Source organism: Chiloscyllium plagiosum, unplaced genomic scaffold (genome assembly GCF_037043375.1).
Source record: "Chiloscyllium plagiosum isolate Xiang-an unplaced genomic scaffold, Cpla_swu_hap1 HiC_scaffold_3, whole genome shotgun sequence".
Taxonomy (NCBI): Eukaryota; Metazoa; Chordata; class Chondrichthyes; order Orectolobiformes; family Hemiscylliidae; genus Chiloscyllium; species Chiloscyllium plagiosum.
Genome location: NW_028270141.1, coordinates 35604365 through 35623693, shown reverse-complemented (window position 1 = coordinate 35623693; position 19329 = coordinate 35604365). Strand labels below are relative to the sequence as shown.

The 19329-nt window shown below is 39.7% G+C and overlaps 1 protein-coding gene across 1 annotated transcript in view; it reads right to left on the bottom strand.

Moving 5' to 3' along the window:
- fbxo9 (F-box protein 9) overlaps nucleotides 1-19329 on the bottom strand; it is a 95792-nt gene that overhangs the window by 19168 nt on the left and 57295 nt on the right. Inside the window, exons 11-13 of the mRNA XM_043679725.2 lie at nucleotides 13080-13170; nucleotides 11541-11636; nucleotides 660-756 (exon numbers count right to left, since the gene is read on the bottom strand). Coding sequence (XP_043535660.1) covers nucleotides 660-756; nucleotides 11541-11636; nucleotides 13080-13170 — 284 coding nt within the window. The remainder of the gene's footprint in view (nucleotides 1-659; nucleotides 757-11540; nucleotides 11637-13079; nucleotides 13171-19329) is intronic.

The window sequence follows — 19329 nt, the reverse complement described above, 5'->3', positions numbered from 1 at the left end:
GTAAGTTGATCAGCTTTAATGAATTCCATCCAATGGCTTGATTCTCTACTACTGTCATGACCATCTTGCAGCTAACCTGAATATTGAATGCAGTCTTGGCACAGGAAATTCAAGATCTGGAATATCAAGGCACAGAGTGCTGCAGAAACTGAGCAGGTCTGGCAGCATATGTGGATACAGAAACACAGTGGAAGTTTTGAGTCTAATATGACTCTTCTTCAGAACTCTAAAGAGGAATCATTCTGGAACGTTAACTCTGTTTCGCTCTCCACGGATGTTGTCAGAGCTGCTGAGTTTCTCCAACATTCTCTGTGTTTGTTCTTGAGTATCAAGGCTGACGTTCCTAATCTGAAAATGAGGATAAATGTAGCCCTGCTAATCCAAAAGACACAAACTACATTAACATAGAGGGGACTGATTTTATGCTCTCTCACTCTTTAATAAGTATCACTTAAGACCTGTCCACTGATTATGTTAGTTGTGTCTTAACAAAACTTCCATCTAATAGGTAATTTATTTTTCTAACTTTGTTTTTCAAATCATGAAGTTATATAATCACAAAGAGAATTTATGCCAAGTCCACAGATCTCTAAAAGGAATTTTCTGCAACTTGTGTTTAGAGTGATATAATTTCCAGTTCCCCAATGTCCAGTACCTACCTCCTCTTTCTTCTTCTTAGCCAGAACAGCAAATACTTTGGTCTGGTTATCTGTTTCTTGAGAGAGACGATAGTGACCAAAGAGAACAGCATCCATTCTAAGGTGAAGCAAAAAGAATGTGATGAATGAGTTCCACAGAAAGTTCCATGAAATAATGCACAAATAGGTCAGGAAAGTTTAATTAATGCGCAATGCTTGGCAGTAAAAAAAAAACCCTTCTGTTTCAATTAATATGTCTACCTACTTTTCATCTGTTGTTTAAACATCTTAATGAAGCACAACTGATTTATTTTCAAATTTCCAGGCATTTATACAAACTTGCTCCAACAGTACAATAACCAGCACATTGAAATATAACATGCTAGAAATTCACTAAAGGCAAAGTCAGGCTTTATACTTCTAGAGTTCACCCAACATTCCATTAGTTAAATAAGAGGATGGCGTATAAAGAGTGATCAATCTCACTTCCCTCCCTTTTCCTATAGCTCTACAGGTTTTTCTGTCTTTAACTATTGTTTTCAATGTTATTATTGGGTCTGCTTCCATAATTGGTCAGATAGTGCTTTCCAGATGATCACTGTTCATTGTGTAAGTAAAATGCTTTCTTATGTTGCTTCTGGTTCTTCTGCTACCTGATGAAGGAGCAGCGCCCCAAAAGCTAGTGCTTCCAATTACACCTGTTGGACTATAATCTGGTGTTGTGTGATTTTTAATGTTATTCAGTCTCTGCACATTACTGACACTCTGCATTCCAGGTATTCCAACATTTCAGTTACATCCTCTCCAATGCTCTAACATTCTTTCTAAATTAAGGTGATCAGTTGATGCCAAATTCATGAAAGCATTTGCATAACTTCCTTGACCTTCTATTTATAAAGCCAAGGACGCTATATCCTTAACTGTCATCTCAACATTTCCTCAAAATTCTAAGAATTTGCTTATGCAGGATTCTTTGTCCCTGCATCCACTTTCAAATTATACCATTTAGTTCACAACATATCTTAGCATTCTTCCTTCCAAAAGTCTGCCACAACACATTTCTCTACATTAAACTGTATTTAACATGAGTGCTCCAATCTTCCTCAGTTGCAATCATCCTCACATTTCCAGGATTTATATTCTTGGAAATTATACCTTTCATGCCCAGTTATTAATACACATCAAGAGGAGCAGTGGTCATAATATCAACCCTCCGAGAATACCACTAATAATTCTTTTAAATATTAAGACAATGGTTCACCACTATATTCCCCTGCCTGTCTTTTATTCAACACCGAACCCAGACTATTACTATCACTTTAATATTGTGTGCCTCAACTTTGGTAATCAGACTATCTTTCAAACAATTTTTGAAAGTCCATGTACAAAAGAACAGAAGTAGGCTGTTCAGTCTCTTAGTGGCAGCACAAACCTTCATAGGATTTTGGATCTGCATATCTGTCCAATGCCTTCCTGAGTGAAAGATCCTTAGACAGCATCTTCCAAACCCCCAAACACTTCTATCTAGAAGGACATGGACAGCAGATACATGGGAAAACTATCTGCGAGTTCCTCTCACCATCCCGATTGACTTCCTGCTATTCCTTCATGTCACTGGTCAAAATCGTGGAACTCCCTCCCTCTAATGACATTGTGGGTCTACCTACAGCACATATACTGCAGCAGTTCAAGAAGGCAGCTGAACACCACGTTCTCAAGGGCAACTAGGGACATGCAATAAATGCTGGCCCAGTCAAGAGTAAAAAAAAGTTTTGGTCACAGCAATCCTTTCCTGCTCGTTCCAACATATAATCAGATCAAGAAAACCATGCAGAATATTTCTTTAGATGACTCATTTTCATTGGTAATCTCTTTTTCAACCTTGTTGATGCTATTCTTGGTTAAGCACCAGACTTTGGTCTGTACAAAATGTTTGGCGACAACTGTAGTACCATGTCCATAATGGTTGCCACACTATAGGGAAGCTATGATTACAGTGAAGGGATGCAGAGGGCATTCACCATGTTGACTGGGTTGGAGCAATTTGACTATGAAAAGAGGCTGGAGAAGTTTAGGTTGGTTTCTTTAAGAGGAGAGAAGGCAATGGAGAAATCTCATTGAGGTGTAGACTTAAATATGTGGAAGCAGGTAGAACCTGAACCAAGCTCTTCTGGTCCCTCATTGAGGTGTGTAACATTATGAGGGACATGGAGAGAGTGGATAGGAAGCAGCTGTTTCCCTTAGTTGAAGGGTCATTAAGGAGAAAGCATAGTTTTAAGGTTAAGGGCACAAGGTTGAGAGGAGATTTGAGGAAAACATTCTTCATCCAGAGGGTGGTGAGAATCAGGAATGCACTGTCTGGGAGGACAGCAGAAATCTCAACTTTTAAAAAAGGTATGTGAATGGGTACTTGAAGTTTTCTAACATTTGGGATTTGGGCAAATACTAGGTAAGTCAACGTTTCTGGCATAAGCCCGACATCAGGAATTATGCTTGAAACATCAAGTCGCCTGCTCCTCAGGAACTGTCTGACCGGCTATGCTTTTCCAACATCACACTCTTCGACTTTGATCTCCAGCATCTGCAGACCACATTTTCTCCAAATACTAGATAATGGGTTAAAAATCACACAACACCAGATTATAGTCCAACAGGTTTAATTGGAAGCACACTAGCTTTCGAAGCGCCACTCATTCATCAGGTGGTTGTGGAGGACATAATTGTAAGTCACAGAATTTAAAGCAAAAGTTTAGTGTGATGTAACTGAAATTATACATTGAAAAATACCTTGATTGTTTGTTGAGTCAAGACTCAACAAACAAACAAGGTATTTTTCAATGTATAATTTCAGTTACATCACACTGTAAGCTTTTGCTATAAATTCTGTGTCTTACAATTGTGTCTTCCACAACTAACTGATGAATGAGCGGCGCTCCGAAAGCTAGTGCTTCCAATTAAACCTGTTGGGACTATAATCTGGTGGTGTGTGATTTTTAACTTTGTACACCCCAGTCCAACACCGGCATCTCCAAATCATGACAACATAATGGGATTAGTGTAGATAGGTTGGCAGTTTCTTGATTGGCCAAAGCGCCTCTTATGAGCTATATGACTCTTTGCTTTGTAATTTTCGTTTGTATCGTCCTCCAGATCCAGCAAAGAAAGGCACCCTTTAAGCCCTTCTTGCAGCTTTCAGAACTTTCAAGGACTACAGAGGACAAATTATTGTCCCCTTTCACCTTCTATTTAGTATATCCTCTTTCTTTCTTCTAATCATCTCATCCTTCCCCCTAATCAAGTCATACCTCCTCTCTTTCTTTCCTTTGAATCATCTCTCCTTATAGCTCCCCACTCCAACTCCTTCCTCCACCTTCAAACCTGGTTAAGTTGAAAACTGAATTAAGTCTTGTCAGAGTATAAAAACACATTACAAATACAGTGTACTTCCTACAGGTGGTACACTTTTTCTATCATTCTTGATTTGACAAGAACAGATTTTGGCCTGAAAATATATTAAATAACATATTTAATCTTATATATTCCCTGACTCACCATGAATAATACCAAAGGATACTAAAAACTGATATGTAGGAGGTTCACCCTGCTGGGAGTATGGCAGGGGTCAGGAGAATGCAGAGACCCAGAAGAGTGATAGACTTAGCTTCCAGTGGGTAGGAATGAGACTGAAGAAGATTGTATGACATGATAGGTCTGATTTATTGGAATATGCAGGAAACTGACAGACTTATGGGAACAGAGCGATGTCTGGTCACAACTTGCTGAGGCATGCTGAATTCAACAGATAGGTGAGATGACACTTGCCTCCATAACAGCTGCCTTATGCCTTGGTTTATTTGGTGGATTACCAGGGATTGGGAGAACCAACCATCTGGTATTACCATAAGAAATAGGAATAGGAGTAAACTGTTCAGCCCCTTGAGCTCACTCCACCACAACAGGATCATGGCTGATCCAACACTTCTCACTTCCACTTTCTTGCCCTTTCCCCACAACCTTTAATTCTCCTACTGATCAAGAATCTATCTATCTCAGCCTTCAAAGTACACAAGGACTCTGCTCCCACAGTTCTCTGTGGCAAGGAGCTCCAACCACTTCAACCCTCAGATCCCAGATTCTCCATGAGGGAAACCATCTCCTCATCATGTAGTCTGTCAAGCGCCTTAAGAATCCTGTATGATTCAACAAAATAACCTCTCATTCTTCTAAACTCCAATGAATAGATTCCCAGCCAGTTTAATCTTTGCTCACAAGACAACCCCTCCATACTGGGTATCGTACTAGTGAACCTTCTCTGAATTGCTTTGAATTAAGCAATTTGAAAATAAGAGGACCAAATTAACACTCAATACACCAGATGTGGTCTCAATAGCACCTGGTACAGTTGGAGTAAGACTTCCCTACTTTTATATTCCAATCCCCTTCAAGTAAGGACCAACATTCTATTAGCTTTCCTGATGACCTGATGACCTATGTACCAGCTTTCTATGTTTCATGCACACGTAACCCCAAGTCCCTTTGTTTTGCAGATTTCTATAGTTTGCTCCATTTAAATAATATTTCTTTCATTCTCCCTTGCAAAATGAACAATTTCACAGTTTTCTACATTGTACTCCGTTTGGCAACTATTTACCCACTTAATGAACCTATCAATATCTCTCTGTAAATTGTTTGCTTCTTTCTTGCAACGTGCTTTTTCATTTTTTTGTGTGTCATTTGCAAATCTGACTCCAGTACATACGCTTCCTTCCAAGTCATTAATATATATAAACAGTTGAGCTCCCATCACTAATCCCTGTGGAACCCCACTGGTCACAGGTTACCAAGTTGAAAAAGAATCCCTTATACCCACTTGCAGTTTCCTGCCTATTAGCCAATTCTCTATCCATGTTAATACACTACCTCCAACACCACGGAGTCTTATTTTATGACTTCATGTTTGTGAGGAACCTTGTCAAATGCTTTCTGGAATTCCAAGTGCAATACATCTACAGTTTCCCCTCTATCCATTCTGGTTGGGACTTCCTCGAATAACTCTTAATAAATTAGTCAGACGCGATTTCCCTTTCACTAAGTCATGCTGATTCTGCTTGATTAGATTATGATTTCCCAAGTGTTCTGCTGTCACATCCTTAATAATTAATCCGAACACTTTTCCAACAATTCAGTTAGGCTAATCCACTTATCGCTCTTTGTCTGTCTCCCTTTTTGAATAGGGGTGTCACGTTGTCATTTTTTTCAAATCCTCTGCATTTCTCCAGAATTCAGGGATATGTGAAAAATTACAACCAATGCATTTACTACCTTTGTAGCTACTTTGTTTAGGATCCAAGTCATCTGGTGCAGGAGGTATATCTGCATTTCACCCCATTAGTTTGTCTAATATTACATCTCCAGTGATGGTGATGGCACTTAATTTCTCCTCTGTATTTTTTAGGATTAATGGAATGTTCTAACCATCTTCCACCGGGAAACTTATGCAGATTGTTTAGCTCCTCAGCCATTTCCTTGTTCCCCAATAAGCATCTCCCTAGATTCATTTCCTAAGGGGCTGATGTTCACTCTTACCTCTCTCTTCCTATTTACGAATTTAAGAGTTTTATTTTCAGGTTATATAAAACTTGCTAGATTGTCCTGGTAGTTTATTTTCACTGTCTTCATTATAACTTTTTAGGCCTCCATTATTGAATACTGAATTTATCCAGTTATCAGGGCTTATTACCAACTTCTGTATCCTTATTTGCTTTTTCTTTCAACTTAATACTCTTCTTCACTTCCTTGGTTCGCCATGATTGGTTTATCCCTCTTATAATCTTTCCTCCTTACTGGGATGTAATCTTCTGAGGGTCATAAGTTACCCCCTGAAATGTCTGCCACTGCTCACTTACTGTCATTCCTACTAATCTATCTGCCCAGTTGACTTCAACTAATTTCATCCTCATTTCATTATAACATCCTTTATTTAACTTAAACACAGTTGTTTATGATTCAAGTTCCTCACTCTCAAACTGAATATTAGATTCTATCTTGTTTAGATCACTACTTCCTGGGAATCTTTTACTCTAAAGGTCATTTATTAAGCCAGCCTCATTAATGATTATTAGATCCAGGATAGCCTGCTCCCTGGTTGGCTTCACAACATATAGCTCTAGGAAATGATCTCTAATGCACTCTATGAATTCGGTGTTGTGGCTACCGTTTCTAATTTTATCAGCCCAATTGTCAAGAACACTGAAGTCATCCATAATTATTGCTGTTTTCTTTTCACGTGGTCCTACTATTTGTTAATCTATAGCCTTTCCTACAGAATGGCTACTGTTTGAGGTTCTGTACACTATTTTAACCAATGTCTTCTTTCCCTTGGGCTGTGTTTTATTTTTAAACCTCTGCCCAAATGGATTTTACATCATTTGAATCTGAATCATCTCTCATGAGTCCACATTTCATCTCTTAACAGTGCCACCCCACCACCATTTCCATCTCTCCTGTCTTTCTGAAAAGTCATCTATTTCTGAATGTTAAGTTCCCAGTTTTGATCTTTTAACAATGTTTCTGTAACGGCTAAGATATCATATCCATTTACCTTGATTTGCACCATCAGTTGGTCTACCTTATCATGAATGCTTCATACATTAAGCTACAAAGGCTTTAAATTTGTTTTATTATCAAATTTCACTGCACTTTTACACTGCTTGGAAAAGATAACATTCACACATTTGACCCTTCCTTGCATTTTCTGATAATATTATGGACCAGACCATACCCCCTCAAAATATTTCAAGAAGATAGCCTAGACTCTTATTTTTCTTATTTTAAAGGCAGATGCAAGTGGATAGTCCAGGTGTGATGCAGCTGGTCAAACCACTCAGCTTTAAGCAAAACAGAATTTATTTAAACACTACAGCTGAAACATGAACAAAAGAAAAGAGAGTTTAGAATAACTTAACGGAACCGACTCGATAACGCAACTTAAGGAGCTGTTCCAATTCCCGTAACATCCATAAACACACCCCTTGGCAAAAGCTAAATTCAAACAGTTCCTACAGGCAGGAGAGGTTTCAGAGCGAGAAGCCAGTCAAGAACCATCTGCTGAAGCACGGCATCTTTTTTGCACTGCAGCAGCTTCTGACTGCCTGCTGAAAGTAAACCAAACTATCAAAACCTGAACTGAGAGGACTGACCACTGCCCTGCCATTGTTAAAGGCGACAATTTGGCACCTCTGCCTTTATGACCTCTCTTGAAAAAAAGACCACGGTCAAAATAACCTTTTAAAGTGACAGCATTGTCACAGTAACAATCAGCCCCAAACTGCACCATCTCCTTCAGCTTTGTTTTTCGAATTTTCTATGTAACTGACTCCCACCTCTTCCCGTAAAACTATTTAGTTTAAAGCCTTATCTAGAAGCCTAGTTATGCAATTTGCTAAGACTCTGGCCCCAGCATGATTCAAGTAGAACCATTCCCAATGGAACAGCTTCTCCTTCCCCAGTACTTGCGCCATTCGAACTTGAACCTATTTCTCCCAGACCAATCTTTGAGCCACATGTTTACTTCTTTAATCTTGTTGACATTGTGCCAATTAGCTTGAGGGTCAGTTACTAATCTGGGGAACATTTTTAGTTCTGCTTTTCAATTTATTCCTTCAGTAAAACCCTTTTTTTCTCATTTTACCTATATTGTTGGGACCTACATGGACCATGACACTGGATCTTTCCTATTCTGCTCCAAGTTTGTCTCCAGCTCAGATGGGATACCTTGAATCCGGGCACCAGGCAGGCAACACAGCCCTCAGAACTCACTATCCTGGCCACAGAGAGCAGTCTATTCTCTGGCTATATGGTCCCTGATTATAACTACATTTCTGTTTTTTCCCCACTCTTGAATGCTCCCTTTATCATGGTGTTAAGGTCAGTTTGCTTATCCTCCCTGTAGTGTCTGCTCTCATGCAGACAGGAAACAATAAGTTCAAACTTGTTAGACATGGCAAAGGGCTGAGGCTCCTCCAGCATTATTTCCTGGATCTCTTTTTCCTGCCTCGCTTTCGTTACATACCTCTGATCTTGACCACTGACTGAATTTGAGACAGTTAATCTAATAAGTATATCTGTCTCCTGAAAGGCAGTTTTCAGATAACACTTCCTCCTTGACAAATCTGTTGAAATTTCAAGAAGATGTAATTGGTAGAGTTGTCAAGTGACAGCAGGTCGATGTGGTATATTTGGACTGTCAGAAAGCATTTGACATAGTCCCACATAAGAGATTATTGTGCAAGATTAAAATGCATGGGATTGGGCGTAGTTATAGAGATGAATAGAAAACTGGTAAGCAGAGAGAAAACAAAGAGTAGGAATTCATGGGTCCTTTTCAAATCGGCATGCAGTAACTACAGGGATCAGTGAAAGGACTCTAACTATTTACAACATATATTAATTATTTGGATGAAGGAACTAAATGTAACATCTCAAAGTTTGCAGATGATACCAAGTTGGGTGGGAGAGTGAACTGCGATGAGGATGCAGAGATGCTTCAACATGATCTGGACAGGCTGGGTGAGTGGGCAAATCAATGGCAGATGCAGTATAATTTGGATAAGTGTGAGGTTATTCACTTTGGAAGCAAATACAAGAAGGCAGATCACTACCCGAATGGCAGTGGGACCTTGAAAACCAGTCGCTGAAGGTAGGAATGCAGGTGCAGCAGGTGGTAAAGAAGGCAAATGGTATGTTGGCCTTCACAGCGAGAGGTTTCGAGTACAGGAGCAGGGATGCAGTTGTATAGGGCCTTGGTGAGTCCACACCTAGAATACTGTGTGCAGTTTTGGTTTCCTTTTCCAAGGAAAGATGCTCTTGCTCTCGAGGGAGTGCAGCGAAGGTTTACCAGGCTGATTCCAGGGATGGCGATGCTGACATAAGAGGAGAGACTGACTAGGTTAGGACTGTTCAGATGAGTCACAGAGACTTCTAAAATTCTAACAGGACGAGACAGGGAGGATGTTCCCGATGGTGGGTGCATCCAGAAGCAGGGGTCACAGTCTGAGGATTCGGGGGTAGACCAATTAGGATGGAGATGAGAAGAGTGGTGGGCCTGTGGAATTCGTTGCCATAGGAAGTAATTGATGCCAAAGCATGGAATGTATCCAAGGGCCAGCTAGATTTGGCACCTGGGACGAATGGATGAGGCTATTGAATTTGATGCTCAGCCATGGTAGTGATGAATGGAGGATCTGTCTCGAAGAGCTGAATGGCCTCCTCCTGTTCCTATCTTCTATGTTTCCTCCCTTGCGTGTCACACTGCATGAAGCGCATAATTCCACCTTATCAACTCTGAGCCGGAGTTCCTCAAGTAACCAGATGGAATTTAGAATAGCATAATGGTCAGCACAGACATGGTGGGTGAAGGGCCAGTTTGTATGCTGTACTGGTCTATGTTTAACCAACATTTGATATCGGTCATTACGAACGACAATGTGGTTCACCAGTTCTCATATCATGCAGGTATAACACATCCCCTGGCCCTGCATCTCTATTGTTTATGGGAGTTTGGAATCCTAGCAGTGAGGCGATTTGGCCCAGCATGTCTGCACTGACCTTCTGAAAAGTTTCCCACCAGGAACCACCCCCCAATTCCATCTCCGTAACCCTGCACTTACCACAGCTAACCCACCTACCATGCACACAATAAGACTATTTTCTTTGTTTTACAAGGCCAATCCATCCAATCTGCACATCTTACGAGTATGGAAGGAAACCAGAGGACCTGCTGGAAACCCATGCAGATCCAGGAGAATGTGCAAACTCCACACAGAGACCGGAGGCTGGAATAGAACTTGGGTCCCTGGCGCTGTGAGGCAGCAGTGCTAACCATTATGCCACTGTGCCACTCACTTTACTTAGTTCTTAATTTGTTTTTTTTTTATCTTGTATGGGTCTTTTGGTTTTTAATTTGTAAAATATAAAATATTTTTTCTATTCATGTTTGATCTGAAAATAGCTTATAATAGATTGTCAAATTAGCAGCTATTGGTTTTCCTGTTATGTCAGTTTTTCTGCCGAACTCCTGATAGAACAGTACAGGACAAGAACAGGCCCTTTAGCCCATATTAACTATGATGCTATTTTAAGTAATCCTGTTTGTCTGCACATGGTCTTTATCCCTCGATTCTCTCCTGGTCTTCAAGTTAGAATTACAGAATCCATACAGTGTGGAAGCAAGCCATTCAACCCATCGAGTCCACATCGACCTCTCGAAGACCTGTAACCTTGCATTCTCCATGACTAATCCATCCAGCTTGAACATTGTTTGGCACCATGCATCTTTGGGCTGTGGTAGGAAACCAACGCAGAAACAGGGAGAATGTTTAAACTCCATACAGTTGCCCGAGGCTGGAATTGAGCCCAGGCCCCTGGTGCTGTGAGGCAGCAGTGATAACCACTGACCACCATTTTTATCTTGTTAAAAAACAATGAATGAAAAAGTAAAAAAAGTACTTCCCATATGCACCAAATTCCCATGCTGCTCCAAAATTCCAGAGATACAAACTCACTTATGCCATGCCTCACTCAGGATTCACTCCTTACTGAACATGTGAACTTTACATGCAGGCAGCCTAAATACAATATTTAAAGTGCAAACCATATAAATGAAAGGGGGCAGGCAAGTTGGGGGTCAGGATGCAGACTCGTAACACTTTAATTCCCCAAACTGACCAAATCCCTTTCATATTTTGAAGTTAAAACTTCCCCTGAAGTATTCATGGAATAAACAATTCAACCTGAACAATTTGGTCTTCAAAGCAGATACGATGCAGATGCATATATTAGCAGAATTTTAGAATGACATGGCATGGTAGATTGCTGAACTTCTCAATACTATTCAATTATTACCTTGGAGACCTGACAGATAAACGAGGGATGATGGATTGAGGATCCTCTGGCGTGGTCAGCATTATTACTTGACTGTCTGGGAAGAATCGCAGATATCTAATGGCATGAAGAACAGCAAACAAGGATTAATACTTGTAAATTCTATACTCACAACTGACACGCACACATTTTACACCAAAGGTAAATCCATTCTTTAATGAAAACTCATACAACAACTTTGGCTGTATCTTTGAATTTTTAAATGGAGTTTTAAATGGATTTTGGTCTAAAAACAATAATTAGGTGTGAAGAATATGAAATTTAACAAGACAGATTTAACAGGAACAACATAAGCAAAATTCAAAATATTGCCTGTTCTAGCCAACTCAGTTCAAATGTAGGCTTAATCCAAAATCCTTGAAGGGTTCAGGACATAACCTTAACCAGATCAAGCTATGCAGCTGCTGAACCATGGAGAGATATCACCTTCTGTTCTGAGAAACAAAAATTCTGGCAAACATCCAATTTAAAAAAAAACAACTTGGAGAAAATTTGTTGGCCTGGATATTCAAGGAATGGCAATCACAATCATTGTCAATCCGCTCCTCCTATTTTAGCATCATGACTAAGCTTGGCATTTTAATGTTGGCAATTCAGGTCCAGGTACCGGAATGTACCAGCTCCCTCCTGGTTCAGGATAGCAAGGAGAAACCAAATACCCACCATAACTTTTTCATACCAGTAGATGTCGTACTCTGTTGCTTAAGTATCTAGCAGCACAGGTAGACATTTGATTGCTCCCATGAAAGGGTAAGCATGCAGGTGAGTGGCAATTAGGGTAGAAGTTGGTTCAGGGGTTAGGATCCCAAAGTGCAAGGTGCCAGGATGTCAGATGCGTAGGGTGCCAAGAAAATGATGGAGCGCTTTAGGGTAGGTCAGATCAATCAGGGTTTGGTGGTGATGTGGGAGGATGAGGGGGAAGTGCTGTTGGGTCAGGAAGGTCAGCAGACTGCTGTTTCCTGTAGGAAAAGGGTATTGGGTTCACTGAGAGATTGGTTGTAGGGTCTAACAGCAAGGGCAAATTTGATCAATCCAGGAGGGAGATGACTATGTCACATCTAATGCGAGTCTGTTGTTTGGTCTTGGATGTCAAGGCTCACTACATCAATAGTGTCATCTGTTGCACTGACTGTGAAATTGATGTGACTGTGAAACTTTGCTAACTTCCTAACTTGAAACAAAGTCACTACATCAGAGTGGGCATTCCATTTTAAACACTGATGTTCTCACCTAGCAATTAAAAACACATGGAGTACATGAAGATTTAATTTTCCTTTTGAAAGTATCACATTTATTCCATCTATATCTTAACTGCTCAATTTTACAAATTGGATTTTATAGACTAAGCTACTGCTGAGATTGATTTCAATAAAACCAGCCTAAGACGGAACATGCACCTGATAATAAAACACCTGCACAAGTAAGGATTTGGTTATCAAATGTATGTCATTCTCCTCTCATGATTTTGTGTTCTTTTAAATGACAGAAAAGCTAACATACCTGTAGTATTCTACCTGATGCCAAGCTCTGTAAAAACCATCAAGAGACTCCTCTCCTTGACGTATATAGGTTGTCTTGTTGATATAAACACCTACAAAAATGTCAACATTGTTAGCACGTATCAAGTATCAGTACATTGCAAATCTCAAAACTTTTGAATTAATGATATTCATTTTTCTTTCAAAATACCTTTTTTATATGGTTTAGGAGTTTACCTATAAATTAGCTACATAAAAGTTGTCTGCTTTGAGAGATATGTTTAACAGAATTTTTGCTTCCAGAAAGGATTTTTTTAAACAAGTAATGAGCATCATGACTAAAATGTACACACTCTCTAGTTATTTAGATCTTAAAACTTTCACAATTAGTGAAGGTTTGATATGACAAAGTTTCATAAAACCTTTCCACTAGTCAAATTGCAGCAATTGCTAAACAGTTACCCCAATACGGAGTACAAAATTTATAAACAGTTCTTGTCAAGTATCCAAAAAAAAAAAGCACTGGCTTTCACTTCTATAGAAAACATTGAAAAATAGCACTGAACATGAAGTAAAATGTTACATTTACACTGTAAAAAAAGTTATGCAAAAACTAAATATAAGGAAAAAGGTACATATCTACTATGAGGGTTCGAGCTGTTTGTCAGTAAAAATAAAGCAGTTGTAAAACATTGGACAGAAGTTTCCCTTGGAATACAAAATATAGAAGCAGGAGTGGGCTATGTCATCCCTCGAGCCTGCTCCATCATTCAAAGATGATCATTCAACTTCCAGGAACAAATCTAACTTCACTCCCAGCTTCCAATGGATCCACTATTCCCCATTTTACCAAGTTGTAATATTGAGTGATGACAAAAAGGCGCAGCTCTTGAGTTTCCAGCTACGTCTCAAACCAAATACCAGCAAAGCCCACTCTGACAATTCTTTCCCCTTCTAACCAGTGGGACAAATCTTCTAGAATCATCGGATTGCTGCACGATTATTGTCTTTGATTACAGATTGTCTTCTCTTCACATTCTGCCTAGTAATCCACAGAAAAGTAAACTCTTGTCTTTGCTAACACTAGGTGCTTCTCTCTCTCTCTCAAATCTTGGGACACAGATGGGAGAATTTTCATCTCCCTGGACTCGGGAGAGAACTGGCAAGATGAAATAATTGGGTATTTGTGCTCAGTTAGAATGTCTATGAGTAACTCACTCAACTTTGAACATGAAGGCTCTTAGTGATCAATTACAAGCAACTTAAGGTCTCCAACTTGCAACCTTCCCAAATACCTCCCAAAGAAGTGGATGGCATTACCATCTGCGAATCCTCAAATGGATCAAACACTCAAATACTGTGATAGACGATCAGAGACTGAAACTTTTGCAACTAGTGACTGATCTTTTCATTCACCAAAGCCTTTGCACCATCAATAAAAACGTCAGGAGGGCTGAATGGAAAACTCTCAAAACCAATAGATGAATGTGGCTCTCCAACAACACTCAAGAGGTTTGACAACATGCAGGACAAGGCAGGCTACTTGATTAAAACCCCAGCTAATTGCTTCAAAATTTAACCCTCCATTATCCATTTAATGTAGCTATAAGTGTGTGCCATCTATAAGATGGACCAAGACTTATTTAACAAAGGCACTAAATCCATGACCACTCCAACATTATTAAGAGGACAAGGGTTGTGAGACACACATGGATACTATCAGCACTTCCAAATTATACAAAATCCTGAGTTGGAAATATATTAATTGTTGCTATGTCAAAATCTTGGCACTTCTTATCTATAACACCTAGGCGTACCTTTACCACATGGTGTGAAATAGTTCAAGAAGGTGGCTCACCACCAGCACACACATACACATTCTATGAATCAACAAGTTTTTAAAAACCAAATGCAAACAAGTCTCTCTTCCAATCAGCACCTTTATACGGGAACTGGAATATACTATTAGTAGACTCAGGCTCTCCCATACACAAGTAGTCACTTGTGCTTCACCTAATCCGATCTTTTCTCCTGTGGACCATATTCATACTATTGTGAATGAGGGTATCTCAACTTCTGCTATGGTTCAGCTGTTTAAGTTTTCAAGCAGCCAAAGTGGTGGCTTGCAAGATTGCACATTCAAGCTGTGCTGAACTAGCCAGTTCTAGCGGGGAGATGGTACACAAACTGAAGTTTCCCTTTGGGATGAATATCAAAATTGTAGCCCCCAATTTTTATTTAACTAGGGCTAGAATTGTATGTAGGGACTTTACATTATGTGGCTCGCTTTGTATGGCCCTCTACGATGATTGATTTGACCACAAGATATCAACACATTTGAGAGAAGTGAACTGGAGGTAAGAAAGAAAAACATGTGAATAAAACTACAAGCCTTAGGGGCCTGTTGTATCCATACTCCTGGACCAGGAAGCCAAATTGAAGTCCCACCTACTTCAGACATGTGTAACATCTCTGAATGGGTTGATTAGAAGAATAGATTAAATAACAATTTAAAATTAAAAGCCTGATTCACAAAGATTCTCCTTCAAACAAGGGCCATTTACATTTTTAGTAAATTCATTATAGACCTGATTTCACATTCTACATTACTTGATGTGGTATTTCATTTGTCGATACATTCAGCTATAACTTTGTTAAACACTGGACATGCTTATATTAGGTTATGTAACACTATTTTTGAAACACTGAAAAGAGATGTCAAGTGTACAGCACTCCTGGAGCTTCTCATTGTTGTACATATCATAATTTGACACTGTCATTTCTGAAATTACAAGTTGGAAACTCCAAAGAGGATTGTACTTTTCATTCTGTAATGTCTTAGGAACACACTTTCTTCCCCAAACACCTTTCCCCAATTTTGTGTCCTTCCACTACAGACTAAGAGACAACCTACACCAATTTTTTTGTCAAATGTCATTAACTAGATGGTATTGGATTTTCTCCCCATTTACTTAGTCCCACTTTGTCTTCTGGAAAGCCAGACAGTCACTTGTGGGAAGAATAAACCTGCCTGTATGATATAACAAATTTCCCAATAATAGTAAGTAAAATCACTTGTTACATCAACATTGTGATACTTGTGAGTTTACTCAGAGAAGCCTTCACTGGTAGGTTTTACTGCATAAAGTGGCAAGAAGCTGCAGTTTTTAAAAAAATAATTTGGACCCAGAACTAGGGCTATTTTATTTAGAGCTTCTATTATTGATGTAATGAGTGGTGTGCCACAGGAGCGCTGGGGCCTCAACTTCTTAAAATTTAAATAAATAACTTGCATGTCAGGACTAAAGATATGGTTGCTACATCTGCTAATGACAGAAGGATTGTTGTAAAGCAAGTTAAGAAGAGGATATAAGAAAGCTACAGAATGACATGGATAGTTAAATCAATGATGTATAAGGCTGAAATGTCCATTTCGGCAAGAAGAATAAAAAAGAAACATTATTGAAATGGTGAGGGACTGAATAGTTTTGAGATGCAGAGGTATCTCTGTGGTCTAATGTATGAATAGCTGAAGGTTAGCATACAAGTACTGCAAATAACTAGAAAAGCTAATGGAATGTTACTGTCTATTGCAAGGGCAATTAAAATACAGAAATGGAGAGGTTTATGCTTCAGTTTTACAGAGTATCGGTGAGACCAAGTTCGTGAGACAGCATTGGTTTCTGATGAGGGTTTTTAAGAAAGTGTATGGTGTGTTTGCTTTCATTTGCAGAGAGATGAGTTTAGGAGCCACGAGGTTATGCTCCAGCTGTACAGAGCCCTGGTTAGACCACACTCAGAATATTCTATTCAGTTCTGGTCGCCTTGTTGTAGGAAAGTTGTAGAAGTTTTAAAGAGGGTGCAGAGGAGACTTACCAGGATGCTGTCTGGACTGGAGGGCACGTTTTATGAAGAAAAGTTGAGGGAGCTAGGGTTTTTCTCATTGAAATGAAGAAGGATGAGAGGTGACTTAATAGAGAGGTACAAGAAGACGAGAGGCATAGGTAGAGTGGATAGCCAGAGACTTTTTCCCATGGTGAAAGTGTCTATCACCAGGGGGCATAATTTTAAGGTAACTGGAGAAAGATTTAGGGGAGATATCAGAGGTAGGTTCTTCACACAGTGTGTTTTGGGTGCTTGGAATGCACTGCCAGCAGTGGTAGTGGAGTCAACTTACGTTAGGGACATTTAAGCGACTTGTGGATAGGCACATAAAGATAGTACTATGAAGGGTATGTAAGTTAGTCTGATCTTAGACTTGGATAAAAGACTGGCACAACATCAAGGGCAGGAGGGCTGGGACGTGCTGTACTGTTCTATGTTGTATGTTCACATGTGCGGAAAGCAATACAGAGTAGGCTTAGTGGAATAATACCGGAATGGTTGTGTTGTCTTACATGTAAAAGTTGGATAGGTTTGGCTTGTATTTGGAGTTTAGTAGCGTAAGAGACAACGATTAAAAATTTAAGATGCAAAGGGGTGTTCTGGAAAGCATGCCTCTTCTTGTAGGACTATCTAGAGCTCGGGGGCACTGTTTAAAAGTCATGGATTACCAACTGAAGACAGAGATGAGGGGAAATATTTTCTCGTAGGATTAGGAATCTTTGGAACTCTGCTTCCATTGCCTTTTGAAGAAAAAAAAAGTCTGAATATTTTTAAGGCAGAGGTAGATAGATCTTTGATAAGAAAATGAAGGAAAGCTTATTGGGAGTAGGCAGGACTATGAAGTAATCACATCAGCCATGGTTTTAGTGAATGATGAAGCAGGCTCAAGGAGATGAGTAGTCAACTCCTGTTCTTTGTTTGTATGCTATCAGGCACAACAGCAGGAGGGGACTGCAGATATTTTAAAGTTACATTATTTTTGTTAACATGGCATATCAACACACTATTTAATGAATTTTAATGAACATTTTTGAAAACAAGACTGAAGTGACCACTAGCTGAAAAAGCGCAGCATGTCAGGCAGCATCCAAGGAGCAGGAGAATCAACGTTTCGGGCATAAGCCCTTCTTCAGGAATTCCTGAAGAAGGGTTTATGCCTGAAACGTCGATTCTCCTCGCTTTTCCAGCAACACATTTTTCAGCTCTGATCTCCAGCATCTGCAGTCCCCACTTCCTCCCTGAAGTGACCACTAGAAGATCTTTAAATGTATATGATATTTTAACCAACATTTATAATTTACTTGATATTTCAATGTAAAAGACCTTTTAACAATATTAAAGTGACTTAATTGTTTAAAAATCCAATGTTTTAAAATCTTGTTGACATGCATATGACACTGTAAATTATTTCAAAATAACAGACTATCTTTCTATCAGGTAATGCAATACTTAGAGGTTAAGCCAATGCCAATGCCTTTTCCACTCAGTGTGTCAGATTTATATCAATACTGTTGTTCGTTGTAGTGAAATATCATATAACAAAGGATCAGCCTATAAGCTGATCAGAAAACACTCCTGCACAACTTTACAGGAAGAACTGATCTTCCACCCTGCGAGCAAGATTATACAGAAGTGAAAGATCCAACATGATTTTGCTGCACCAATGTCTTGGAGACCATTTGGGGAAACTATGCCAGTAGCTGCCAGATGCCTAGGCAGCAATTGGTGACTGATGCAATTAGATATTAAGAGTGACAAAGAGGTCATAGAGTCATTGTCATAGAGTCAGAGAGATGTATAGCATGGAAACAGACCCTTCGGTCCAACCCGTCCATGTCGACCAGATATCCCAACCCAATCTAGTCCCAGCTGCCAGCACCCAGCCCATATCCCTGTGGGACTTGCTAAGAATTTTGGATTACTTCAAGTTGATGGAGGGCAGATGAGGGTCGACATCCAGGAGTGGGCTAGATTTGTGGCTTTGTAAAACACCATGATGCGAAGATGCCAGTGTCGGACTGGGTGGACAAGGTCGGAGGTCATACAACACCAAGTTATAATCCAACAGATTTATTTGAAATCACCAGCTTTCAGAGCACTGCTCTTTTGTCATTCCACGTTACAAAGCAGCAGTACTCTGAAAGCTTGTGATTTCAAATAAATCAGTTGGACTATAACCTGTTGTTGTGTGACTTCTGACCTTCTTAAATACTGCATTGTGGCAAATGGGGAAACCTCACTGGAACAATACAACAGAGCTCTGGGAAAGAAGGGAATGAATTTGGGAGATGGCAATACATTCAAGGATTTTGGACATGAAAAAGACTTTGGAGATGGAATGGTAGTTTTCAAGGACAATGGAGGAGCATGGGGGGAGGTGAAGAGTT